The 27,970-nt window shown below is 30.9% G+C and overlaps 2 protein-coding genes across 3 annotated transcripts; one reads left to right on the top strand and one right to left on the bottom strand.

Annotated features, from left to right (window-relative positions):
* Positions 1–23,786, bottom strand: LOC126858029 (rhophilin-2). The gene is made up of 16 exons (XM_050608038.1): positions 23,636–23,786; positions 18,572–18,939; positions 17,426–17,541; positions 16,140–16,271; positions 15,983–16,058; positions 13,260–13,337; positions 12,625–13,008; positions 12,154–12,252; positions 11,775–12,045; positions 11,381–11,575; positions 11,013–11,242; positions 10,719–10,871; positions 2,032–2,431; positions 1,256–1,566; positions 1,087–1,180; positions 1–988 (listed from the first exon to the last, which is right to left on the bottom strand). The coding sequence occupies exons 2-16, from the start codon at positions 18,785–18,787 to the stop codon at positions 837–839; spliced, it is 2,907 nt and encodes a 968-aa protein (XP_050463995.1). The 5' UTR covers positions 18,788–18,939; positions 23,636–23,786; the 3' UTR covers positions 1–836.
* Positions 7,481–15,975, top strand: LOC126858008 (protein tilB-like). 2 transcript variants are annotated; one of them, XM_050608007.1, is made up of 5 exons: positions 7,481–7,726; positions 13,723–13,895; positions 14,201–14,465; positions 14,873–15,189; positions 15,472–15,975. In XM_050608007.1, exons 1-5 carry the CDS (start codon positions 7,586–7,588, stop codon positions 15,890–15,892), a joined length of 1,317 nt encoding a protein of 438 aa, XP_050463964.1. In that variant the 5' UTR covers positions 7,481–7,585; the 3' UTR covers positions 15,893–15,975. The 2 variants fall into 2 exon arrangements, with proteins under 2 accessions (XP_050463964.1, XP_050463963.1); XM_050608006.1 differs by lacking the exon at positions 7,481–7,726 and having other exon boundaries at positions 13,345–13,895.
* Positions 23,787–27,970: the final 4,184 nt, after the last annotated feature.

Genomic DNA, 27,970 nt, shown 5'->3' with positions numbered 1-27,970 from the left:
TTATTAGATATCTCAGAGTTTTATTTTATTCACTAAAAACATACCTAAAATCTTCAACGAAAATGTTACTTCACAAACTAATAACATTCATATATATATAGCTTAAGCTTAGTGCCTTAACTTTAACTCAAATATAAGTATATAAAGTACATAAACCCGATAATAAAAACGATGCGAGTGCATGCTTCGTAATTGCAACGACAAAGGAACGGTAGGATTGTGTCGTCACACTTTGTTTTAAGATATAGTCAAGATAATGACATAAAGATCATAGGTAACTTGGTACCACCGGCGGAACGAATATTAGCTCGTTTGTATGCGCTAGTGAGTCTTAACTGTTATATGAAAAAGACTTATTGCGTAAGTTAATGAATACTATTCACACAATGCTTTACGAGGGATATTAAAATAAGCACATAAAAATAAATTCCCTTATACTTATTTCATATACAAATCCGATTGTACCAGTGTGTTACTTAACGCTAAACATTAAAATTTTTTTTTTGTTTATAGAATTTTTTTTGTAAATAGAATCTAGAGAGAAAAACGGCTATACATATATGAATAGCTTTAAAACCAGTTAGTTAAGATTATTCAGATGTATTTATAAATCGTTTGCATACTCGTTTAACATATTCATAATTTGTATCATGGTCGCAATACAATAATATATTTCTATACATAAATGATTATGTTGCGCTAAAAAGAAAAGAAAATATAAAATATCTAAATTTTTATCAAAACGATTGCTCCTTGATATATGATGTAATTATATAAAAGTAGCTATTAAAATTAGATGCTATCAATACGAGATTGAAATAGAAATAAATTAGCCCTCAATCGACTTCTAATTTTCGGAACGAACCGCATATTCCGCCTAGCTCTTCGTTATTAACTGCGTGACAATCTTTTAGTGAAATCTCGATGTACATATCGTCTAGAGCCTTGAGTTGTTCTTTCTTCTCTTTCAGATCCTTTTTGAATTCAGCTGGAAGACAGATATTGTGAAGGAAAAAGGAAGTAAAGCAATATAAAAGCATATCCAAAATTCAAAAGAAAAAAATTACGAAAGATATCCTCCCATACCGATCATTTCCGAGAGCGGTATTTCCCCTCCGTATTCCTTCGGCAGTATCTTCGGATCTATCGCTTCTCTCAGCTCCTCCATATCCTTGTGTATCTGCCAAAATAGAAATATTTTATTTGTCAGATATGTATTAAATTTACACACGGAGTCATAATTCGTGATATTTACCATAACGCGAGACTTGAGCTTATCATTAAGCAGCGAAATGGCGAACTCAATGATCTTCGCCACGCTGCCGGGAATATTGATCAAGTGCGTCTCCTTGTGACGCATCGGAGTGCTGTTCTGTATGCATCTCAACATATTGCGGATGTCCGTGAAAGACCACGCGCTGAGATGGCTCATGGTCAATCCGGTCTCGTCGTTGAGATGCGTATAGCCGCGGATCTGATTTTCCTCGTTGTCCATCAGACTCTCCACTACCATGCTGTGGACTCGCGCCATGTGTACCGACGAGAATTTGCAAGGATCAAAACGTCCTTAAAAACAGAAAAATAAAATAAAGCAGGTCTAATATATTCGGAAAGTGATCATAAAATTAAAAAACATAAAAAATGCCGTATTAATAATAATTTAAAACATCTTCACGATCTAAGAGGATCGTGAAATTCAAAAAACAAAATATACTATGATTATATAATTAACAATATTTTACAATAAATTTATTAAGTTTAAAGTTTAAAAATCTTTGTAGAAATAAAAAAGTTTATATAATTTAAGGTAATTGGCACAAATAGAAGACAAGTTGATTTTTTCTACATCAATCTGATTGAAATACACAAATGAAATTAAACAGTTCGATTATGCGTTATTAAAATAAATTGATTTTAAAATCAATATTATCTATTTTATAGAAAAACATTATGTATATATAATTTTTTTAATGTGGTTTTTAATTAAATTTTAAACTAATCTTTGGACTTTTGCATTTTCAGGATCATTACCTGCACACGACAGTATCACTTTTCGACCGTGCTGATCTCGTTTTGGTAAAGGTACCAGATAGCCGCTGTCGATGATGGCTTCGAGCTCCGGGTCATCGATGTCGAGCTTCTGAAACCAGTCGGGATAGAGTTGTCTGATGGTGAGATAGCGTTCGAGCATCTCTTGTGCCATCGGTAGACTGAACTTCTTCGTCCTGAGGAATCTCAATAGGAACAGCGAATCGGTCCTACACTTTTTGATCGCGGGATGTTTTTGAATCCAATGACGGAATTGCTTCAAAGCCTGCTCCCTCGTGTTGTCATCCTCGCGAAGCTCCAGTCTGGCCACTTCCAGCGTGTCCACGTCCAACGTGCTCTTGTACTCGTCATACTCTTCTTGCTGCCCCTCTGTCACCATTGTCTGAAAAGTAATTCGAGCTTGACATTCTATCCCAATGGATCCTGTGTCCCGATTGAACAACGTTATCCCGATGCTATATCTCTCGAGAAACAGGAGCCGTGTAAGGTACATTCGGACATATATTTAAATTGATCAAACTAACTAAACACTAATTTTTTATGAAATTAAAATATCGGCAATTAATTTTATTTAATTTATAATATTAAATTAACGACACAAAAGGAGCATAATTATCACTAAAGATGCAAAAAATGATATTAATAAAATGAGAAAATCGAATTAGAATTCTTGGTCAAATTATTTTCTAGGAACTGTTAATATGATATGGAGCGTAAAGAGAAAGCAGGCAGAGAATCGAGATATTACAGTGTACAGTCTGTAATAAAGAATTGAATCAGTATAGCGAAGATGTAACGAAGATCAAAAATTTACATAAAGTATTTGATTTTTGATATTAAAAATTTGTGTAACAATACACAAATAACATTTTTTTTCAAATTTATTTTTATTCTTGTATTTATGAAATTAAATTTCACAAGCAAAATACATATTTAATTATTAATAAATAAAAATGTTATTGCTTATAAGCTTTAGATAAAATAAGAAGTAAATATAATATATTAACACTTCTTCTACTCTTTTCATTTTTGAAACTTTTAAACATAACTTTTTTAAATATCACGAATTTTAATATTTAATTGAATAATTGAATATTTAATTAAAATAATTTTTCGTCGTAAAAATAATTCTAATGTAAGCACATATCTCTGATATCACGCACACAATTGTAAAATTAATCTCAGTACCGAGATTTTTCATTTCATTATTTATTTTGAAAAACTATATCCAATATGAGAGATTATTTTTATAATTCCGCACGTGTATACGATGCTTAAACAACTCGCGGAATGAAAGTGAGACATCGAAAGGAAGTAGTATACGAAGCGGCCTCAACAGCTATGCATAACGAGAACACACATATACACATACGTTTTGTGATGTACCCAACTTTCTATCCCATCGCGACATTCGAAGCGCAATACCGTAAACGTGCATCAGCGCATGCAATATTGTTTCAATCCGAAAGTAGGTACACAAATTAATTCAATATTTTTATTCATTAAAATAATTTAGATTTAAATAATTAAATTTAAATAATGTGGTCTTGGATTGCTGTTATCAACGTTTACAAAACACCATATAAAATGATAATGCAAATAATCTTACTTATAAGAGACATAATAAATAAGAAAATAGCATATTTAACATTATATAATAATTTATTTGTGTTTCAATTTTTAAAAAAATATTACTGAAGTCGCAAAAATTATTTCTTCGGTTCTTAGTGAAGCGATTTATAAAATATGTAATTAAAATTGTGTATATTCTTTTGTTCTAATAATAAATTAATTAATTTGCTCATCAAAAGAATAGCAATATCTCGAAATATCTTAAATATTTATCGAAATATATTATTGTAAGAGATTATTGCGAAAGAAGAATTGCTACTGTTAATGGAAAAGATAATGTAGTTTATGAGAAAATTATCGCGCAAACTAGATGGACGAGTTACATTGATCCACTTTTACCACTTGCGTTCGCCAAACGCTTTCATCTATCCGCGAAAGAAGCTCTAAATTGTGTGCCTTAGAAGCTTTAATTCGATTTTTCGATTATTCAGTCAATTTAACAGTTCCGGTTTCTTGCTCTTGAATTCTTTGACGTCCGCTTTTTCTTATCCTCATTTTCTCTTCAATGTTCTTTCAATTCCGCTTAAAGTTTAATTTATATTTTGATAGATATTATCCTTTATTTAATTTGTTAAAAAGAGAACATTTAATTGTTTTTTGAAAAATGCTTTGTTAACAGGTACTTTTAATAATTAATTTAGATATATAAGAATTCTCGTTTTTAATTATTACATTTATTCAGAGTTGTATGCACTCATTATTATTTATATATATAATTCCATATATATAAAAGGTGGTTTTAATTATATCAGATATTTTACTCACACGCAGATTAATATATAATTAATATTTGATTAATATTTGATTAATTTTTTTCAGTAAAGTTAGTTTTTTCTTCTTTCTTTGAAATAATTCTCTTTTTCTTCTTCTGTTTTATTCAAGAAATTTTAATTGTTGCTGGATTTCTATCGAATCAAAATGATTTAATTGATTAAGATTTTCAGTCGATATTGCACTATTTGATTTCACTTGATGTCTCAATTTGGAGAACACATCTATCCGCGACGCGGAACGAAAATCTGACTTAACTCACAATATCAAACCAGAAATAGATGTTAACTGTCGAGCGATGTACACCAAAGTAATCCAGCTGCTCGATCGGCTGGTCAATTTAAAGCGGGATTGTCGTGGTGGTGCTGACTCTCCAACATGAAAGACTCTTAGGACCTTCACCTACATCTTGTCAATGTTTTCCATCTCTCGCTCGCACTCACGCGATATCTATAAGATATATGCGCCTATTATATATCCTGCAGAGATATGTTACAACTTTTACAATATTAAAAACAGAATATATATATATATATATATATATATATATATATATATATATATAACATATAATAATATACCAATAGATGTTCTAATATAATTTATGAAAAGTTTCTCTAATTTACAATTAGCGAAAGTTTTTATATTTTTAGAAGTTCTTTCAATTTTGTGATTATATATATCAGTATATATATGAGATTAATATTTTATAAATATTAATTGTTAATATATTTTATTGATAAAAATAACAATAATTTTTTTTCTAAAAAGAATTCTTATTAAATGTACGATTAAATGTACGTGGAATTTATTTGCAATAGTCATTAACATAAAAAAAAATCCATGACAGTTAATAGACCGTCACATAATATTTATATTTAAAGTTGCGTCGGCTGTTACTCATTTGCATCGTCAAATGCGGATTGTCAAATGCAATAACTAGTATTTACATAATGCTAAATTTAATCATACATCTGACCCCATCGAATATATTCTTAAAATTAAATGAAAGAAAACATAATTTTGTAGACCGCAAATCTAGTGCTATGAAGATAATAATAAAAATATTAATATTAATAAAAATATAAAAATATAAATAAATAATATATGTAAATACAAGAACTTATATAAAATAACAATATTATTTATTTATATATCTTTTTACATAAAATGTATGAAAATGTAAGACATTTAATCTTTGTATAAATACATTATGTTCATGCTTTCACAAAAGTATCTAAAAATAATTCATATTTCGTGCAATAATTTCTCTTACTTTCTTATATGTATATTGTAAAAGTCTAAAGCAATTTGGGTCACATAAAAGAGGAGAAGCACGTTTCATTAATCGTTATATCAAGAAAGAGATTATTGCTAAATTTTTGCTAATATATAGTATAGTTGGTCACGTATATACGAATTAAACGTATACGAATTAAAGTATCGCATTACTTTCCTATGCATAAAAAGCACGAAAGAAGTTTACCATTCTTGAATGCTAAAGGATTTGCTGAAGGATTCACTTTCTTTTCGTAATCTTTCATTTCACTTTCACTCGCTCATTCGAGCGATGATTACCGAGCATTCTGATGAATATCACGATTATTTTTTCATTTCATATCTAGTAGCATCTAAATCTACATCATTACTCTTCGTGCAACACGATCAATTTCGTCGAAAAATTGATAAACTTAATGCAATTCTCTTTAGTACGGTTTTTTCGTATTTCTCTAATGCAAAATGTCAAATAGAGTGAATATAAATACTTCTCTTGTCGTATATTGAAAGACAAGAGGAAATATTTAACGAGAGAGAGAGAGAGAGAGAGAGAGAGAAATCTTAAATAAATGAAATTTATGATGTAATATTATAATTTAATATATACACTTTGCAGAGATTTTAATATTATTTTAATATTAAAAAAAATATATATTTAAATATATTTATATATAATAATATAATATTTATAAAAAATAATTTAATTTGACAGCGTAATTGATGTTATTATAAATTATTATAAATTATTTTTATAAATTTAAAATAAATATTATTATGAGCCAAAATTTAAAAATTATATAAGATAATGACGTAAAACTATCTATCTTGTGAAACAGATAAAAGCTTGTATAAATAATAATTGATTATTACCATAACATTTTTCAGATTTCAAGATTTTATTTGCATACTTGCAAATAAAATCTTGAAATCTGAAAAATGTTATGGTAATAATCAATAATTATCATATCACATAAATATATGACCGCAAAAAATGGAACCATTTGACTTGTTGACACTGATTATTGTTAGTTACTTAGCATACGAAGAGTCTTGCCAAGCATTTTGAAAGAGATTCATACTTCTAAATCTGAACAATAACGACTCATTCGTTAAATATTTCAAATTTATTAGATATTAAGATTCGACTTCAGAATAACAAGGCCAATTTACTGTTCGTGTTTGCATTTGTGATTATCAAGTAAGTCTGGCAAGAAACGTTGAAAGAAATGTTAAGAATTTTGTCTTCTATAGACTAGAACTTTTCAGACAGCACATGTCTCTAAAAAAACATAAAGACTAAAAGACATAAAGACATCTTATTAGCTTTTCTGTCCTGTCTGATTATGATTATACAAGAATTTTGAGATTTAATGCTTCTTTTTTTCATATAAGATATGTTATTCAAATGAAAATCGAATCTGTCTCTCCATTTTTGCCAGCTTACTAAACTTGTATACATATAATGGAAATGTGTAAAATTGTGGCATCTTATTAATAAAAACAAAGATAAAAAGACACTAAACTCGAATAAAAATGAATTCTATCTACAAATTATATTTAAAATTAATTTTTTTATTTTTTTTTTCGTAAAAATATACAAGGAAACACGGATGTCTAGAAAGCGAGGAAAAGCTTCTCTCATTAGCTCGGTTAGATCCGTTTGGATAATCAGGCGCTTTATTTCGCCTTTTATTCTGTGAAATTTAACCGCAAATGCTACAACCGGACGTACTGCATACCTACTTACCGTTATGACTGCGTAAATTATTGCGTAATATTCATCGCTGACGCACAACACGTTTCTTAACAACACGTCGGTGAAAGTAACAATATACGTTTATATATAGGAAGGAATATGCCTTTCAATTTCTCTCTGCATTTTTCGATATTAGAATTCGATAAGTTTTTGTCGGAGTTCTCTCTGCTTTGCGATGTTACTGATGTGTGGATTGAAAAAGCGACTAATGTCGTTGAGTGTGAGCACAACGCGAGTCACGTAAGTTTATAAAATAAATTCCATTTTGTAAGCAAAAATTGTCAGATATTTGAATCAATTGTCAGATTGTCGAAAGCTACATCAATTTTAAAATCACCTGGTGATCATTTGAGAGTCACATTAAAAGTATTATAAAAATTGCCTTAAATTATAAAGTTGCATTAAATATTTATATACAATTTAAATATAATTATATTTTTAAATTATATATCTTTTATTTTGCGAGAATTGAATATTTTGTATTAAAAAATTTTTCAAATTTTTATTTTTTATATTTGAATTATATTGTATCTTTTTTAATCATAATTCTTCAATATCGAACCAAGAAAGTAGAAATCTTGACGGGATTGTTTTATAGCCGTAACGAAACTTTGAGGCCAATTATGTATAGACTTTTAAATGAAGCTCTTAAATCAATCCATCACTCCAACAGTGTAGTTCATGTGCAATTTACTATGCTCATCGTGCGAAAAATAAAATAAACTAGAGAGAGAAAATTTGTTGCATGTAATATTTATAAATATACTTGTACATTGATAAACGGTACAAATAAAATGATTAGAGATAATATAAAAATGACTGAAAATATATAATACAATACATGTAGGAAAATATAGAAATATCATTTTATATACATTGTTAAGATATTTTATGTACTTTGTTAAAATGTATAAGATGTTATATACATATATTAAAAATATCATGTTTTTAAACAACGTATTTATGCTGCTATTTTTACGCTGCATTTTATTTGTACTAGAATAAACTTATCTAGCAGTATATTTGAAACAATAATCTTTTTACATCATTTTATGCACATAATATTAATTGATTTTTTTTTAATATTCTACTAATTTCAATGTCTTTACTAATTAAATTACTAAGTAAATAATATTATTTCTCTATTTTTTAGCTAATTGGATAAAGAACGAAAACTTGATAGCTTACACTTTCGGAAAGCGTCCGAGATACTTTCGTAATATTTATTATAAATTTATATATATTTGTGTGCAGACGCAAAATACTATAAAATTTTGATCACAATAATGTAATTATCATTGAACATCTGATCATCATACAAGTTTGAAAGTTTTGTATCGTCTGAGTGACTAACAACACGTTTCAAGAACGCTTCAACTGCTACGCTTTCTCCGACGACCTTAAAAGATGATGCTCATTGAAACGAAAGTGCAACGACCTCGGTTCGATCTTAACAAGATAATCTTATACTATTAATGAAATCCAGAATACAAGTATATATCGAATCAATGATGCAGCTTGATATTTATATTATTAATTTTTCAATAATTAAAATATATAAAATAATGATAAAACATAAAGAAATTTAATCTTAAAAAAACTTTATTTTTACATGCAAGGATAATATTTAAAGGTAAATAGTGTAAATATCATAGTCTCAATATTACAACAAATATATATATTACAACAAGTCAAAATCGTAAAACATCGAATAACATGAAAAATTATACGTTTCTCGACTGCTATATCTAATTAGAAACTTCGCAATGACACTGTCTTACTGTTTTACTGATTTACTGTTACAGTTTTCTATATAACAATTCGCTTTTTGGCAAAAAATTTTGCAATCGCACTATAACTCACTCACGATCCACGTAATTATAATAAGATAAATTTGGGGCATTTAGGAAAATTAAAATAAAAATCATATCCCTCGAGAAGAAATTGAATATAATTTCTTTCTCTCTCTCTCTCTCTCTCATTTTGTGATATACATATATATTTATATATATATAAAATAAAAAGCTGTGTACATACGCCTCTACCGATGCTACATCTATGTATAAATGTACAGATGCGCGAATACGCTCGCATAAACATCCAATTCATATTAATTCGCTTAACAACTTAACAAAACTTTAAGTACAAAGCGTATCAATCGCAGAACTCTTTGCATCCCGTGTCGTTACGCGATTATTTATCAGAACATTTATCTATGCGTTTCTGTTTCATTTTACCATTGTAAATGAACTTATATAAACGATCTGACAAAAAAAAATCAAAATAATTCAATTCAGTCGTAAAAAAATGCCCATTATACGCGGGAATGGACGATTTTCTTGCATTTTTATAGTTGATTTCTTATACTGTGTGTTGGCACTATTATTCATAAAAATATTGGCAAAATATCTATAATATTAATCATTGAGAGAAATTTTATATTGTTAATATTTAGAATAATTACGAACTTGTTGAATGTAGATCTAAATATATATTTGCTTTGAAAAAATGTCGTAACAATTGCCCAAATAAAAAATTTTATTGATAAAAAAAATATTTAATGTCAAATATTTTGTGGCATAAATATGAATCATTCTTTGCGCAACGAATAGCTTTCGATCGTTATTCATGCCGAATAATATTCAATTTTCAATAATCAATTTTTTCGGAAGTCTTATTTCATATATGAGTCGATCAACTTTTCGTTGCGATCGACTTTATCCGACTAAATCCGAACGCATCTAGACTTTTAGCCCGGTAATCATCTGAGAATAACATTGTCAAAAGTTAGGTCTCTGTTCTCGCGTTGGGTGCCGGATTTTTTGAATGGATTCCATGGAAGCCTCCTAACTACGTGCGCCGTAGTGACGGATCCCGCCGGACTCGGCTGACCGGAAGACACTCCAGAGGAGCTACTCGCCGAAACGCTGCCCTTATCATGGTGATTGTTGGGTTTCCCTGGTTTCTAAAATAATTATATAGTTCCTACCGTCGTACTTTTTCATAATCATTTAAATAACTTATCGAAAGAGTGCTCGAATTATGATTAAGTTTCGATCAAGAAAAAAATAATATAGCGACAATAGACAAATGGAAAAGCTGAGTATCTAATTAATAGTATTTTTATGCATGTCCTAAAAAATATTTTTTTCTGATAATTGATATCGCCCGTATCTCGCATTACTATATATATTTTTTTTATTAGAGTGTATCAACTATAGATATTATTCACCTTTAAATAATTTCTGTCCATTGGTGTAACCAATTTTAAATTTATAAAGTCACCGCATTGTTTTATCATCCGCACAACTTGCTCGTGAGATGCCCACTTGACATCTTTGTCACCAATGCCGACTATGAAATCGCCCTCTTTCATTCCGCCTACCTAAAATGCAGAATAATTGTCTCATCATTAATCACTGTCATATTATTAAAAAAAGCAGACAAATTAAAGACAATTGTACTATTGAATTATAAATTTAATTAATTATAACAAATAAAAATTCGTTAACAAATATATTCTTACGTCAGCCAGCGAATTATGATCGACGGCAGCTATTATCACTGGAGCGTCGCCGCGTACACTAAATCCAAAACCTTCGCCGTCAGGACCTCTTTGAAGTTGTACCAATCGCGGCGCGGTCCAGTGTCGTTTGGCCGAAAATATCGCTACGGGTCCCAACGATCTGAAAAGATCATCTACTCCGTGCTGTCCAAAATCCGGATGAGTAATGCTAAGTTGAAATTTCGTGGAAGCTATTTGCAAATAGAAATAACAAAATTTTTATATTTTCATATTACCCCTTTTATATATCTATTTTTTTTTACTGAAATGGGAACAAAATTAAATTATAGTAATTAATGTATTTTTCAAATTTTCTAAAAACATCGTACCAATTATATCTGGCGGATCCAACAGTTCTCGAAAATCATCTTCATTGCCGAATTTATTATAGCTATCGAGTGTCGCTTCGTGTGCTTTCTTCAAAACCCTCGCCAACGCTTGTTTGCCTTTTAGATCGCGGCACATTCTCTGCAATCGTTGACTCTCATCATGCAAAACGAGAGCTTCTCTAAGATGGGCTTTGCCTGCAATAAAAGATTTTTTTTGTGATATATTCGTTCTTTATACTTAGAAAGAACTGATAATATTAGAATAAATAAAAAAACTTTAGACATAAAAAAATTTGAACACGTAAAAAAAAAGACAATATTGTATATATCAATTTGAATAACAAAATGAATAGTAAAAGTAGATATAAATATTAAACAAAATAGAGTTCAATACCTAATAACTTTCTTTCGTTGTCATCTCTGGGAACAATTATATCCAATTGAGTCTTCCCATCGCTCTTCTGAATGTGCTCCAATGTGAGCCTAGTTTCTACACGAAACTCAACGATCGGTCTGTCCAGCAGACCAACCGCGAGATGCTTGTGAGCAAGGGCGAGATGATGCTCGCGTTTTACCAGTATCAGTGAAATCCAAGTCTCTGGGACATAGTCACGAACCGGCTCGCGCGATATCAATCCGTGGACATCATTGTATATTGCCGCAACCTAGATTAATTATCTCGATGATTCACTCATATTTTATTATATGTTATTATATTTTATTATATCGATAATCGCAAGACGGCGACAGCTAATCGTAGGATATTTTTTTACCTGAGCAGCCTCTTGAGCAAGATCCAAGCAAACATCAATGTTTCTACCGTCTCTAGATTGAAGCTCTAACTTTTCGAAGAGACACTCTCTTGCCTGAGCCTAAAAATATGAGAATACGAAATGAATTAATCGTTAACAGCAAAGATATGACGCATACATGCAATAAAAAATTCTTAATCACAAAATAATTTATAATTTTTTATTTAAACTTTGGAAGAATAATTCTATAAGTAAAAATAAATATATAAATAAAAGATATATATTAAAAATAAAGTATATTATTATTATTGATATTATTATATATAATATATTAAATATTCTCTGAAAATGTATATATATATATATACATGATATTATAAGAAAGGAAATATATATGCAAAAAATATATGCATAATTAAAAAAAAAGATAAAAAAGAAATACCAATAAGAAACAAGTGGCTAGTTATAAGGCAAAAATAAAAATTTTATTACCAGCATCAATTGTACCAGCATCTCCAACATATCTGGACCCAAATCCATGCTCGGTGCATTCGTGAAATTCTCGTGAATATACCGAAAAGTACCGGCCGCTCGCAGAAAAGCATCGACCGCTTGATCGAGTCCTCGAGCAGTCAAGCGATCCTGCTTAGCAGCCAATTGTGTATAAAGTGCGCCGGCATTAAAAAGAATCGACGCCTTCTCGAAGGCGACGGTTCGTTGACAACTTGGCACACCTGTTAATGAATCGAACCATTCGAAATAGATGCCGAGGCTTCTATCGGGTGGAAAGAATCGCCTCTCTATGAAGTAGAGCTGATTGTAATAACGCAGGAGCAACGCGATGCCTGCTGAGTCTCTAGTCGGTGTTCTCGTAGCCTGTGCGAATTAAAATTTTTAAAGATTTATTTGTAATATATTATTAAAATTAAACTTAACTTAAATTTTTCCATTTTAAAATGACATTCAAATCATTATGATGTATTAAAATTAGAGACGGACAATCGAAAAATTTATGTAAAATTTTCCAATTAAAAATTTCTATTTATTATAAATAAGATGAGATTTTTTTATATTTTTTTACAAATTCAAATTACTATATGGGAAAAAAAAACATTATATTTATATACCTGTCTAGTTTCCATCAAATCTGCTATAGCTTCTTCGTAGTTTTCGCCATCTTCGCTATAGTGCTCCAAGATAAAGTCCTACATGAGAAAAAAATCGTTTACGCAGGGCAATCGATAATTCGTGACACGTGCATGTAGAACATAGAATTGCAGCACGTGACCAACAATATTAAATCGATGTCTTCATAGCAACTACAAGACTTTTCCAGTTAATGTATGTTTGCGCGTTTTTTCTTCAGACGTGCTTGTGAATTTCCTTCTCGTATTAATAATTCTCGATAAAGTTCGAAATTAACAAAAAACAAAAATGGTAAAAATCACCCTCGAATTAATACGAAAGCGCTCGGAGCACAACGAGGGTGAAATATCGACGTTGGAAGAGATAGCTTTACACCAAGAGAATATCGATAAAATCCAGCTAATAGATAGACATTGTCGGTATCTCAAGATCCTTTTGTTACAGAATAATCTTATATCGAAAATAGAGAATTTAAGTATGCTTAAAAGATTGGAATATTTAAACTTGGCTCTTAATAATATCGAGGTTATCGAGAACCTGGAGGGTTTAGAGAGCTTAAAGAAATTAGATCTCACCGTTAATTTCATCGGCAATTTACAGAGCGTAAAAAATCTCAGGTACGTTGTTTCATAAATAATATTTAGCGTCAATATATGTAAGCATATATGTTTGAAAAGCACAACTCGTTGATGTTTTGTCAAATTATATATGTAAAGTAACAGATAATATATTTATAATATTATTCTCTCTCATAACATATTATATCAATAAATAAATATAATAATAAAATTTTTTCAATAAAAAAGTTGTATAAAATATCTTCTATTCTAAATATTTATTCTCTAAGTATTAAATAATAAACAAATAATTAATATTCTAAATATATTGCCGACTCAACACGTATGTCTCGTGTTTCCCTTAGATGCAATGAGAATCTGGAGCAATTGATTTTAATGGGAAACCCATGCACGGATTATGAATATTACAGACAATACATTGTGGCGACTCTGCCACAATTGCAAGAGCTTGACATGCAAGAGATCGAAAGATCAGAGCGTATCAAGGCATTACAGATTTACGCGCGAGCGCGAGACGACGTTATCGAGAGTTATCGACGTTATGAGAAAACCAGGATACTTGAACGGACACGTCGTAATGCTGCACTTGAAGTGACAGAGATAAAGACGGTAATTTTTTTCTCAATGACACATATGAGTTATAGGCGTCGTAACGATAATTGAATTGTTGAGCTAGTATGTATTATAGTTTAATAAGTATACAGATCAATTATATTATCCAGTAATTATTTAAATATTATTGAAGTGTATTCTACTTGCATTTAATACACAAGGTCGTAACAATTAGCATAAATCTTTATGTTAATTTATTAAAGAAGTTTCTTAGAAGAGTTTGAATTGAATTGCAAAATGCTTTAAAGAAGGCTACAATTAATAATAAATTAATTTTTTTTAGTTCGTCTATATGTTCGAGTAATCATTTTTTAAACATTCTGTTGACACGTGAGCAGTTACTTTTGCAGTTTTTGCAGACTTATTTAAATAAGAAAAATAAGAACAAACATTATCTCCTTTAGAATACTATAGAAAGCGAACAGGAAAATGTAAAGAATGAACGAAGCAAGAATACAGAAGAGGATGACGAAGCGGAGAACGATCGTTTCTGGAAACAGCCTAGTTATCATACGCCAGAAGATAGAGTCGCCATCGCTGAACGAACCTTGAAGAAACAAGAGAAGAAAAATAGCTCTTCGAATAATGATCGTCCAAAACGCGTGCTAAAATTGTTTGCCCCTAACGGAAGACCTTATAATATAAATCAAGCCAAAGTGTCATTTAAACTAAACGATGAAGATGATCCCGATTTTGTTGTTCTCGAAGTCTCTGTTTACAGGTAACCATTGACGTAATACAATATGAATTGTGCTAAATAACAACATGTATTATATCCATGAAATAGATAATTAGATAAATACGTGTAGAGAAATATACATTGTAACAACTTATTTCGTAAAAAATTTATTAGCGCGTTCCAAAATTAAATAATCAATTTCTAATGCATCCATAATTATATTCGAATAATTATTAATATAATTTTATGCTTTTAAAAATTTATTAAAACTTACTAAGACTGCTCAGTCTATTCTTATCGCATGTTTTTTTCTCAAATTTGTAGATACTTAGATACTTCTTACGTCAACGTCGACGTAAACCCGACTTACGTGCGAGTTAGCATAAAAGAAAAGATTCTGCAGTTGACTCTACCTTGCGAGGTATCGGTCGAAAGAAGTAATGTTCGACGGAATACAATTACCGGAAACTTGGTGATCAATATGGCTCGCTTGAATCCATGCAAAACAATCGTAAAAAAGGATGAATCGGTGAAAAAGAAAGAATCTGAACGCGAAAGAAAGATTTTTACAGTTCGAGCGCCTGTAATATCTCGGCGAGCTTTTCTTGAGATCGGTCCATCTTCGGATATTCACGATTTTCTGATGGTAACCAAAGATTCCGCGAAACGAGCTCAAACAAATGAAAAAGATCTCGCAAAAAACGAAAATTTCGAAGACAATCCGGACGTACCGCCTCTCGAATAAACAGGGATAACAGGAACAATTATGACGAATAAAAAATCATAATTATAAAGATCAGGATGATTCTGATCATCGCATTGAATCAGGACTTACCTTAAACGGATCCTGAAAGTCGATATCTTTGGTTTCTTTTAATCCCAGTGGTATCATCGGCATAATGGGCTCAACGCTGAAAGAAGAAATAATTCGATGGAATTTCTACATTTTTGTTACATATGTCAGTAAAGCTTATAATTCTTGTCAAACTTACCCGTCGACATTTTGATACAATTCCACCGAGCTGTTTAATTCAGCAAGCTGTTCTTTCAACAGCTGCAGATTTGAATTGACGAAGCTTAGTTCCAAGGCGACGGTTTCCTTCAGTTTTCTGTTTGTAGTTGCCCTGTAACAAAATTAACAAAAATTAACAAAATGCAAATGTAAATATATTATCTATAGATACGTAACTATTTTTAATTGTACAGCAAAATTTTATTTTACATAACATTTTTATATTTATATGATCGTAAACTGTGATTATTAATTTAGGGTTTGTATTTATTACCTTGTAAGATGTCTCAAAATCATCAAATGCTCTTTTAATAGCAGATTCTTTGACTAATTTAGCAGTGATTTTTTATTAGTGAAAATATTGAAGCAATATAAATAAATTTGTTTATAATTGTATTTTCTTTCTGCTGCGTCAACGGAAGTTTAACGTTTCAAAAAATTCGCTGATCATTTGCATGATTCGTAGTGTTAGCGATTATTTGATAGCACAATTATTTTGACAGTGCATTTATTTTGACAGTTGTGAAGAATATAATTTTTTAAATGTGTACAATTGTGTTTTGTTTGTTCCTAATACGTATAAATATATATTAGTAAATGTCCAATATCAACTTGAATACAAATTAGAATCAAACAGAAAATTTAAAATATCTTTTGTAATACGATATAGGCGACTTTCCTTTATGTATATGTATAAAAATATAGTATATCGTTACGCGCGTGTATATCGTTATATATGTTAAATATTTTAGTATCAAAATAATAATAATACGCTGTGTTTGGTTTTGGCGATATATAACGCGCTAATGTTTACGTGCCTCAACTTTGTTATCATTCGCGTGACGACACTTGAACAAAAAAGTTAGTGCGAGACGTCCCGTCTAATTCCTTTTCTAAACGCGATCGCGACCAATATCGGGAAATTATTCGCTATTATAATTAATAATTAATTAATATTTATAAACAATATGTAACTACATACATACATACATATCACGATTATATATACATGTATATCACGACAATGGCTTTGAAAGCGCAAAATTTTTCATATATTATTCATTTAATCAAGTAAGAATCGAAATAATAAAAAATCAAATTATAAATTATTTTGTTTTGTTGCGATCTTTAGGGACCATAATTATTTCCTTAATACAACATAGAATCAAATATATATTGCCCGCGATACTTTATCATTTAACACTTTCCAATGAACAAAATATAATTCTGATTAAAAACAAGAAGTATATATGTAAGAACACTTACTTGAAAAGATTCTCGGCTCCTGCTCGTAGCCGCAGCTCCTTGTTGATCTCTTGGTTGAGCTTACTCCGCTTGTTTTGCAGCTTTCCTCTGCAGGTCGCTACCCTCGGATCCGAACCCTGCGAACCATGAAACACATAGTTAGCGATGCCTTCGACGCATCATATATGGTCCGTAATCACATAATCCGCAAGGATTGCCGCAACGATAAAGACCTGTTCCGCTAATCACCTTGATCAACCTACCTCTGCGATTATTTAGTTTTTTCAGATCTACGATCTTTTTACAGATCATAGCTTAAACCAGTCTAGGAGGAAATAAAAATTTTTTTTGTTAAGTGTATATTGAAATATATGATGTGAATTCCATACAAAAATTCTGGAAAGATTTTTTTCGATGATATCTATCGAGAGTTACATTTAACGGTTCTAACATCAATTAAAGTTAATACATCGTGATCATTCATTCGATTATTTCTTTCTGTTTATATTACACATAAGAATATGATATTGAAAAAAAAACCATAATTAATTAATTCATATTATAAATGTAGCAGCACATCTTTATTCAATTGTATTTATTTGTCACATTTAAGTAAATTATTACTTTTAATATTTTTAATACTAATTTAATTTCCTACATAACACATATATACAGAAAAAAAAGAAATATGATAAAATATAATTATATATTTATGATAATTATTGATAGTTATAAAGAAAATCATGAGATGATCATGCCTTTGATATCCAGTGCGATATCTTTTAAGAGAAGTTATTTTAGATTATACACAACAACATACATCATAAAAATTAATAAACTATCTGATAATTAATATAAAAATATCGAAATTAATGTACATATAAAAATTTATTTCTTATCTGAAGATTTGAAACTATATATAAAAGACGAATACATAAATAGAAACGTTCACAGAAATCCAGAAAAAAAACGCTCGTTAGTGAATAATGCTCAAGGATGCCAATCAATTTGCCATTGTACAAAGCGAAAGACAAAAAAAAAAGATAGAAAGAAAAATACGATTTCGTGGCTGTTAATACGCAGAGATTACACGTCGGAAGAAGCCGCGTCGACCTCGAGAGCGCCGTGTGCAGCAGACTGTCAAGTTCGACTTCCTTTGCTCCTTACCCCGAACCGGAAGCATCTCCTCATGATAGCGTCCGGCGTGGTGATTTTCGCATTTCGCGCACTCCGCACCGTGCCACCGCTATCCTTTCTTCTGTCGGTCGCCCTTCTCCCGTCCTTCTCGTCCCTCGTGGTCTCGCCCGGAACGACCATCTTCGCGTCCGAGGACGCGATCGCACGATCTCTCGGCAACGGGCAGTAGTGCACCCACTTCAGCATGATCGCGTATGCGCTGATTTATTCGGTAATCTCGATCGTATCATCGGAACTGAGGTACTGGTCTGAGACGCGGGCAAAGATACGGTATTTCCTAGTGGCCGACTATTATTACGTCAACGAAGTAAGATATGAAGATGAGACATCCAGAAAATCTGACGTATGAAATTTGAATTGACGTGCAGATTAATAATCTTCGAGCTTCTTTATCAGAATTTTGTAATGTTTATATCAAATGATAAAAAGTTTATATATTTTAGCAAATTTAGAGGTAATCTTTTCCTCGTGGGAATTTAGAGCCAAGTATTATTGCCATACTTTTTATTATAGTTAACTAAAGAGCTTGCAAAATAAATTTTTCATTAATACGGTGAGCAAATATCATTCTTTAGTTAATGTCAAGTAATTCCATCAGAATTTTTTACTGACACTGAGTTGTAAATATATCGTATTATTATAGTCATTTCTCTTCTCATATTCTATAAAGTGTCTTTGAAAATATTAAAAGTTAAAAATCAGTTAATTAGAGCAATCAATTATTATAAAAAGAATACTCAATATCACATTATTAATTAAAAAGGAAATGAATATTATTTCTGTATCATTTATGTCTGTATATCTAGAAAAATAATATCCGATTTAGTTTATCCATTATCCCACATTTAGTTTTATCCTTTTATCCTGTCGAATATAATGTGCTGGTTTAAAGAATGCGGCAACATTGAACTTGTCAAGAAAATGCAAAAGAGTTACATAATTTATAATTTCAAAAGCAATATTAAAATAGAGAATACTTTAGTTTCTCTCAAAAGAAATACAAATTCTTTCAAAAATCCTCATGGTAATCTTTTATCATTTATCATTTCGCAGAATGCGCTTGTTGTACAAGAGATTAAAGTAAAAAATTCTGATGTAAATTACATTCAGAATAAAAATAGAGACAAACAATATTTGAAAGCTTTAAATTTACGACTTTTCGAAAATACGAATAAAACTATAATTAGTGGGTATATTAATATTGTATATATTGTATTGCGTTGATGGAATGTAAAATAACTTGATTAAAAAAATATATATTAATTTAAATTATATTTATTTTTCGCTTCTTTGTTCTTTTTTTATATTTAATTTATAATTTAATGTATAATTTAAGCTAAATAAATGCGTCTAAAGTCCACTTGACCGAACGTACTTGCTTTCACTACAAAAATGCAATAAAAAAGCGGTTTACCACAAATGTTATTGCGTCGCATAAATTTAAGTGCAAATGATTTGCGTCGCCGAAACGATATGGCACGATGCCATCGTCAATATCTAGTCGTGTCTTATCATCTTGAATAAAATACGGCTCTCTCTTTTCTCTTTCTCATCTCTCTCTCTCTCTTTCTTTTTGAAAAGATATATTATGCGATGATACGCCTAATGTTCACACAGTGAAATTTCCGCGAAAAGAAGGCGCCAAAAATAGATTAATGCAACTCGAATTGTGTTTTATCGAAAAGAATAAATTCTGTTAACAATTTTTGCCTCAAATTTTTGATGAGACTCATAATTTTGTTCGTTAATTCAATACAAACTATAAAATAGTTACAAATCGCAGAGAAAATAGTGAATGAAGAAGTAGGTTATTCAGTTATGCATATAGAGATACATAACTAATATAACTCTCTAGCAGATCATAACTCTCTAATATTACTTTAATTTCAGATCAAAAAATGTATTGAAAAATATATGTGATGACTGTAAAATAAATAACGTATTTGTTTTCGATTAAAGCAATATTTTTTAAAATATTTGATTTATATAATGTATTAATATAATTTAATTTAATATAAAACATATATATATAATAAACATAAGACTTTTCTTGCATCTGCATCCTCAATTATCTAAGATTTGTATAAAATGGAGAAATGCTATATAGTCATTACTGATGTCTTTAAACGCTATTAAATAATACTGAAGTCAACGATTCTCGGTTGAATTACGAAAGTAAAAAAAAAATAAGGAGCAGGATCATAGAGTAAGCAGTTAGCCTTTCGACGTAACGGCGGACTAGGTGTTCGCGTTACCGTAATTCCGTTCCACTCTACTTAATAAGCTATCTCGCTAACGCGATAAGCGCGATTCGAAGGTAACGATAGGTTATCCATAACTGTCGTTTAAGTCAACCAACGTAAAATCCAAAAGGCGCGTCCTGAACACTCCATTACCCTTGAATACAGTTTCGGAGTTATGAATTGTGTGCAGTACCGTATCGCGACTTCATTATAATTTCATAACATCATGCACTATCAAGCAGACGAATCGTTACGCGAATTCTTTTTTACATAATAGAAGGACGCGATAAGGACTCGTTTCACAATGTTCGTGCATTGATCGTCGCGTAAAAAATCATTTTTTTTTCCTTACGCGAAGATAGAGCGAGATATTGTTTTATTATCTTCTAATAATTTTTGTCTTACGCAGAGATAAGGCAAAATATTGTCTTATAATATTTTAAAAATCTTGCGATCTCTCTTTTCTAATCCATTGATTGTATCAATGTTAGAAGCGTAAACGTTTATTATTTTGTATAAACTATGCAGATTATTCAAATTTTATTTCATATATACGTACATATTTTTTTTACGTTGATCAATTCGTGGACTGACTTTTTCTTAATTATAGCAATTTGTTCAACCGCGAGAGAGAACAACAGTACGTTATACTGTAAGTTATACTTTGTGAGGAAAAAATATGATTTAAAAATAGGATATACAAGAGTTAAGTCGGTCAAAATAGAAAAGTTAGTGCAAGATTAGTATTTCTCGTTCTACAGGAAATATTGTAACAGTTGAGTTTTTTTTATAAAATAAATATCGATAATTTAAATATAAATATCAATGTATCGCGAAATATACATTTATTGGTAACGCAGGCATAATATTTGCATATATAAAAATTGTATACTTTTTCTAAATATTACGGATATGTATATCCGTAATGTTTAGAGAGAGATATTTACGTAGGTATTTAGAGAGAGATATATATACATACATCATTTCCATAACCAGATATACTAGATTCTCTATTTTATTTATCTCTATTTTATATATTATTATATTAAATAAATAAAGTTTATAAAAATAGAGATGTAAAGAGCTGAACAAATTCTGAATCAATAGATATTGAATTATAATAATATATACATATAATTGCATATTAAATTAAGTTTTTGTTTTATTTTTATGACTTTGATAAATTAATTTGTTCGATTATCAAATTATATCAATTTCGCTCCATGTACTCATACCAAAAAGAAAAAAAATTTAATCACTAAAGAAATTTGTCCCAACAAATCTTCATTGAGAAAGAATTGTCGCTAATTTGTACTATCGAATTATCTTCAGTCAAAAGAGAATTCAAGAGTTTCGAGGCCCGCGGCGCGGATGCATACGCGACGTTAATGATTTTGCCGGTTGTTATCGCGCGCTAAATCTACCGTAACTCGCGCGTTATTAAACCTTGCGGCCCAGTAGCTGGTCGGTCGCGTAACTGTTTGCCAAGCGAATCGAAGACGAGGCCGATCAGAATTGGTATCGATGGACTATATAAATCGGCATTGAGCGTCCGTACGTAAAGAGTAACTTCCATCGTGAAACAGCTGAATCGTTGAAAAAGCCGCACGTATCATCCACGGAATGTTCAATTAAATTTAAGAATCCGCGCATACAATGTTTAATTAAATCCCCATGATATAATAATATAGTATCAAACGTTTCTTTTTGGATTTTATATAAGCTAATAATTTACATATTAATCTCTTTCAAGGTAGAGATTATCTACAACTCGCGCAACAATCGATTGCTAGATATTAGAGCTAGATATTACAATAAATATATTATATATAATAATTTTTACTAAACATTATCAAAATATGCAATTATGCAATAAAAAACAATCTTTTTATTACATCATTAAATAATACTTTTTTTTTATAGTAAGACAGCTATTTTAAATGGATAATTTTTAGATAATATAATAATAAAGTAAATAAAGTAATAATATGGCTGTGAATATATAAAATATGCGGATTATTATTTCGTATTGCAATCTAAATAGATCAATACAATATATGAATAAATCGTAAAAATACAAATATTATGTAATGTATGTTGTTAAGTGCAAAATTAAAACAGAAGAAATTCAATTTAAATATTAAATCTTTATAATTTTCTAAAACTGCAACGCCCCCGCTCTTATTTTTTTTAAGACAACAGCCCCGCGTGTAGCTTAATTCATTATTACATAATACCGCCCATGTTCGACACGTAGGTCGTGTACAGACACCCAATGTCCCTAATTTGTCAACGCTTGATTTATATGACCTCGATAAACGACCTCGTCCAATTTATGAAATAAAAAAGTGTTATTCAAAGAATGCGTGTTTAAAATATTTTATACGCAAACGCGCCTCTTTTATTACTTATTTGTTATGCACTAATGCATGTCGCGAACAAATAAAGTGGCATTTAACGATCATGCTTTTTAATGGTAATTTACGTAATTTGTGATGCAGCGTTGTCGGTGATTAGCAAATAAATCTATCATAGAAAAAATATATCTGAGAATCGTGAATGATGTTATGACATATTATCTTTCACGTTGACGATCTCACGGTCAAACGGCATCACGGTGTGTTTACGCTTAACCACCGTAATTTTTAACGGAACTACACGGGAATTTAACGTAGCGTTTTTTTCTCAACAGTTACGGAAACGCATCTGTCACAGGAAAATATGAATGTACATTCGAAATTTGTAAATTACTATAATTACTACTATATTACGTGTATTATGTTTTACCCACGTCAATCGTCGTGATTAAACCGTTCACACTTAATCGTGATGACTTTTAACGCGATTCTGGCAAAACGCGTTCGGCGATATATTCTCTCAATTTGTTTGCAACTCGTCGACTCGTGGCCGGCCACTGTCGTATCTTCCCGGCGACTAATCGCGAGAGGTGAGGTCGCCGGAATATGGGTCCCGCAGACGCACTCCGACGCTCGGTGAAAGGAGAGAAACTCTGTAAATAATATAGTGGGGATGGACATAACGATGATTTTTTTCCCCGTTTCGCCGCGATCCTCCTCGTACGCATTCACGGTCACACATATACGCACGATTTCGACGACGAAACGTACGCCCGTAAAAGCGGCACGATGAGGCGCCGATATAGGTGATAAGGCTCTTCTCTCTCTTGAGATGGTCGTATATGTATATATTATTAGTCGCGATACACCTCGACATACGGGATTTTCACGCGGTCGATGGCCCGCATTCTCATTTGCTAATGCGGTTTTAAGTTTATTTTTAAACGAACGTCTCTCTCTTTTCTCTCTTCGGCTTTCCTCAACCGACACGTCGATACTCGTTGTTATACGAATTACTCGCTTGTAAAATAATGCAAATCAGATATTTTAGAAAGCAAAAATTTTTGACTTACATCACTTTTGAAGATGCATAATATGTAATATGTTACGCATGACTTGAAAACAAATTTAGTATTTTAGTATGATTTTTTTGATTTATGTGTATCATTTCCCCTCCATTTTTTATTATAAAAATTTTTCTAGATTTATGTACATTATTTTAATAAATAATATCGTCGTTTGTTTATGTAAAAATTTCTCACATAAAACATATATTTTTTAGAAAAATAGGTAAAAGACAATCGTTATTGAATTATTCATTTTACTGTGTGCAAAGTGCCTAAAATATAACTTCCATAAAAAAATTTTTCAATCTGAAGCAAAATTCACAAGTATTTTAATAGATAAATAAACATAAATTTTATACGACTATATTTCAACGATAATTATTCATAATAATGATCACAATTGTAATGATACAATCGTTGATATTAGTATGAAATAATTTCATTATTTTCGTGAAAAAAAAGAGTAAGAGAAAATTAAATAAAAACCACAACAAAGAGAGGAAATCCCAAAGGAAGCGATTGTAGACTAGTGCAATCCCGCTTGTGGTCCAGGTACTCGAAGTGCAAGGAGATGCTGGGATCGCTCAGAAGGAGCCCGGTAACGGTATTCGCCGCGAATGATCCCCACCCTTTCAAATACCATAGACGTAGTCGAACGGACCCAGAAGAAGAAGAAGATGAACGGAAAATAAGATACGTCCACATTTTACGCGGCCTCGTAACACGCACCTGTCGCGCCGATGTCGCGCACCGCAGTGGGAAACGAGCGATTATACATCATAATTCTGAGGTTTACACCTATCGACCTCATGTCGCCGCTTTATTCAATTTTCTTATTTCCGATGCAGTCATATGTGGCTACGAAGATTTTTTTTTAGTATAATATGTACATACATTAATAATTAAGTTATCACATTAAGAGATCATCAATTCCTGTGGAAATATTACACGAGGCACATAAAATATGGCAATAACGACGGTAAACTTGCTAAAATTTATGAATTCATGTTATATGAAAATGTACTTCAAGAAGATAAATGATCGAATAGAACATATTTATTAGGCATAATCTCGATAATGTACATATATTAATATATGCAACACTTATTTAATGATAATTTAAAATTTCTTTTTAAAAGAATAACTTTGCTGTTTTACTTTTAAAATATTAAAAAAAAAAAAAAATTAGTATTTATATCAGTTTTAATATCATGTATAAGGGAAATTCGAAAGCATGATTAGGTATGACATAGCTAAAATTCTGAATTTTCCGGCAAAGTCGTGACGGGATATTACAAGCAGAGCCAGATTCCGCAGTGATTTTCCCTGGCCGCATACTGTGCTGAACGAATAACTACTTTTACCACATGTATGACAGGAATGTCTAATTGTGCACGCGTTTCTGATTGGGACCCACTTTCCTCTTCCGGTAGCAAGAGCACGATTATTTGCGAAGCAAGCTTCACGAGACTCAAGTTACAGTTGTTTTATAACACATTCTATTAGTATATAAATATTAATTATTATGTCAATTTACAATTTATGAAGGTAATATCCTCTTTTCAATGTTGCAATTTAATCAAGTTTCTTAAAGAAGATAAATTGTCGAACTGTCCGATGTGTTTAAGATTTTTATATATTCAAGATCTTAGGCTCTATCTATATATGTATGTAATAAAAGCTGATTATGGTCTGGTAAACATTAAAACTTTATACCTAGCTATTATCGCGCTTGTTCGTCAGCGTTCCTTCTTCGTTATTCCTGTTGACTAGACATTCCGATTTTCGAGGACGTCATATTTCTCAGGATGTCCTCGTACATCCATTAATCTCATTTCTGCTTTCATATTTGTAATACTTGATTGAAAAGTTGTATGTACTTCACTTCGTTTACTACTTTATCATATTAAAACTTTAAAAAATTTCATAGTAATATATCAATAATGTCAATCAGTAAATAATATAAAAAAATTATTATAAATGATAAAATTAATATCGTTAATAAAAGAAAAAAAAATATAATTTTTTAAATTCTATCCTCCTGTTGAAAATTGCAAATATGATTTTCTTCTAGACACTCTTACTAATCGCACGCACGGAAAAATCTTACTTCAAATATAAAGAATATTCCTCCGGTCAATACAATAAGATGAGAGAGTATTGAAATACCTGCTCGTTCAATTCGTTAATCTGCCAGCAAGGGCGTCGCCCTTCGTGCTCGTCTTAACGTAGCGTAACAGAAGCCGATACCGAGCAGCACGCAGCAGGAAACGCAACCAAGTACATCCGACAAGCGCCGCGTCGCTGCTCCGCGTCGAGGCGTTTCACGCGCATTTTTAGTCGGTCGATGACTCCGAAGTTGTATTAAACACCGGCTATACGCCGTAATTGAAATTACGTAGTATTGGAGTTGGAAATGCCCGGCTGGTCGAGGGCGCGATTTACTTCGCCGCCTCGGAGTGCATCGAGATCACGGAACAACGGAAACAATCGTATTCGTCCATACGCATATATGGCAATACAAATCGAGGAACTGCTTGAATCGTAATTTCTTCATCAATAATGTGTTCAATAACGAATGAATCATTATCACTCTTTATATTTTTAGCTCTATTTATAGCTATTTATTAATAATTACGATCAACAACAATCCTTAAGTAACGTTTAAACCGAATAACAATTATTTTGCCACTGTCACTTAATATCTGAATTTTAAATTACCATAAATTGATTAATCAGAATCCGAATTCTTCTTAAGCGAGTATAAAAGCGGAGAAAAAGCTGATTTATCATGAGAGGAGGGGGAGGGAGGAGGAACAATTATGTCAATTTATACTTCGATCTAATTCTAATTAAAAATGTCTTAGACAGCTTCAAGGCTGTCGTGTCCTTCGTGATCATTGCATGCTCGACATATTACTACATAAGAAGAAGCTAAGGGAGAAAGGCAATGTATGGCGAAAGAGTGTATGTGTGTGTGTATGTAGGTGTTATACGACCGGAGAATTGTATGAAAGATGCACTGAGCGCGCATTTAACTCGCTAGTAGTAAAGGTTGGTTCTGTTAGATCCCGTGTGTTCCGCAATTCGTCCTAATTCGTATCATTGTTATTCGCATATAATTTAATTTAAAATGTATATGTCCAGGTATAATCACTCGACCAGTATAAACCATTCGGCGTATTATATGAATCAGCTGATTATAACAATTTAAATAAATCTAAAAAGTTCATTCTCTAAACTGCTTTAAAATTATATTTGTTTAAAAATATAGATTATACATTGTAAAACTATTGAGTATTATGAATTGAAAATGAGCTCGAGCATATCACATAAGCTTTTCATTTTTTATATTAGAATATATATTTAAAATATTTTTAAATAATGTGAGGATACGAGAGTTTCAAATCATTAGACTTATTGTCGAAAGTTTTTTTCGGATTTTTTCGTTTAACGAGCGATTGCTTTGCTTCATTGTAAAGAGCTTCATTCCACTTTCTCTCTCGGAGTGTACAATAACAATTAACGACTCCAATTGTCACGAATGTTAGGATTGTTCACCCTGCGAACTGCTCGCGAATGCTTTCAAATCCACAAGGTGTTCTAGTGAATTAAAGAGTTGGTAAAATTTCATTTTGTGAAAGTTATAGATTTCTAATATATATATTTTCGGTATATATATTAGATTTAAATTTTTTTAGT

This window comes from Cataglyphis hispanica, chromosome 23 (assembly GCF_021464435.1).
Source record: "Cataglyphis hispanica isolate Lineage 1 chromosome 23, ULB_Chis1_1.0, whole genome shotgun sequence".
NCBI classification, from domain to species: Eukaryota; Metazoa; Arthropoda; class Insecta; order Hymenoptera; family Formicidae; genus Cataglyphis; species Cataglyphis hispanica.
Note: the sequence above shows the minus strand (reverse complement) of the source record. Positions and strands in the feature narration are given on the sequence as shown.

What these genes read in the sequence shown, in the direction of transcription:
- LOC126858029 (XM_050608038.1), bottom strand. Translation starts at nt 18,787, where the DNA reads ATGCTGAAGTGGGTGCACTACTGCCCGTTGCCGAGAGATCGTGCGATC. An exon ending in ATTTGATGGAAACTAGACAG is followed by an intron (nt 13,009 to 13,259) that starts GTATATAAATAT and finishes TAATTCGCACAG; the next exon opens with GCTACGAGAACACCGACTAG. An exon ending in TGGACAGAAATTATTTAAAG is followed by an intron (nt 2,432 to 10,718) that starts GTGAATAATATC and finishes ATTACTTTTCAG; the next exon opens with ACAATGGTGACAGAGGGGCA.
- LOC126858008 (XM_050608006.1), top strand. Translation starts at nt 13,567, where the DNA reads ATGGTAAAAATCACCCTCGAATTAATACGAAAGCGCTCGGAGCACAAC. An exon ending in CAGAGCGTAAAAAATCTCAG is followed by an intron (nt 13,896 to 14,200) that starts GTACGTTGTTTC and finishes TGTTTCCCTTAG; the next exon opens with ATGCAATGAGAATCTGGAGC. An exon ending in CTCGAAGTCTCTGTTTACAG is followed by an intron (nt 15,190 to 15,471) that starts GTAACCATTGAC and finishes TCAAATTTGTAG; the next exon opens with ATACTTAGATACTTCTTACG.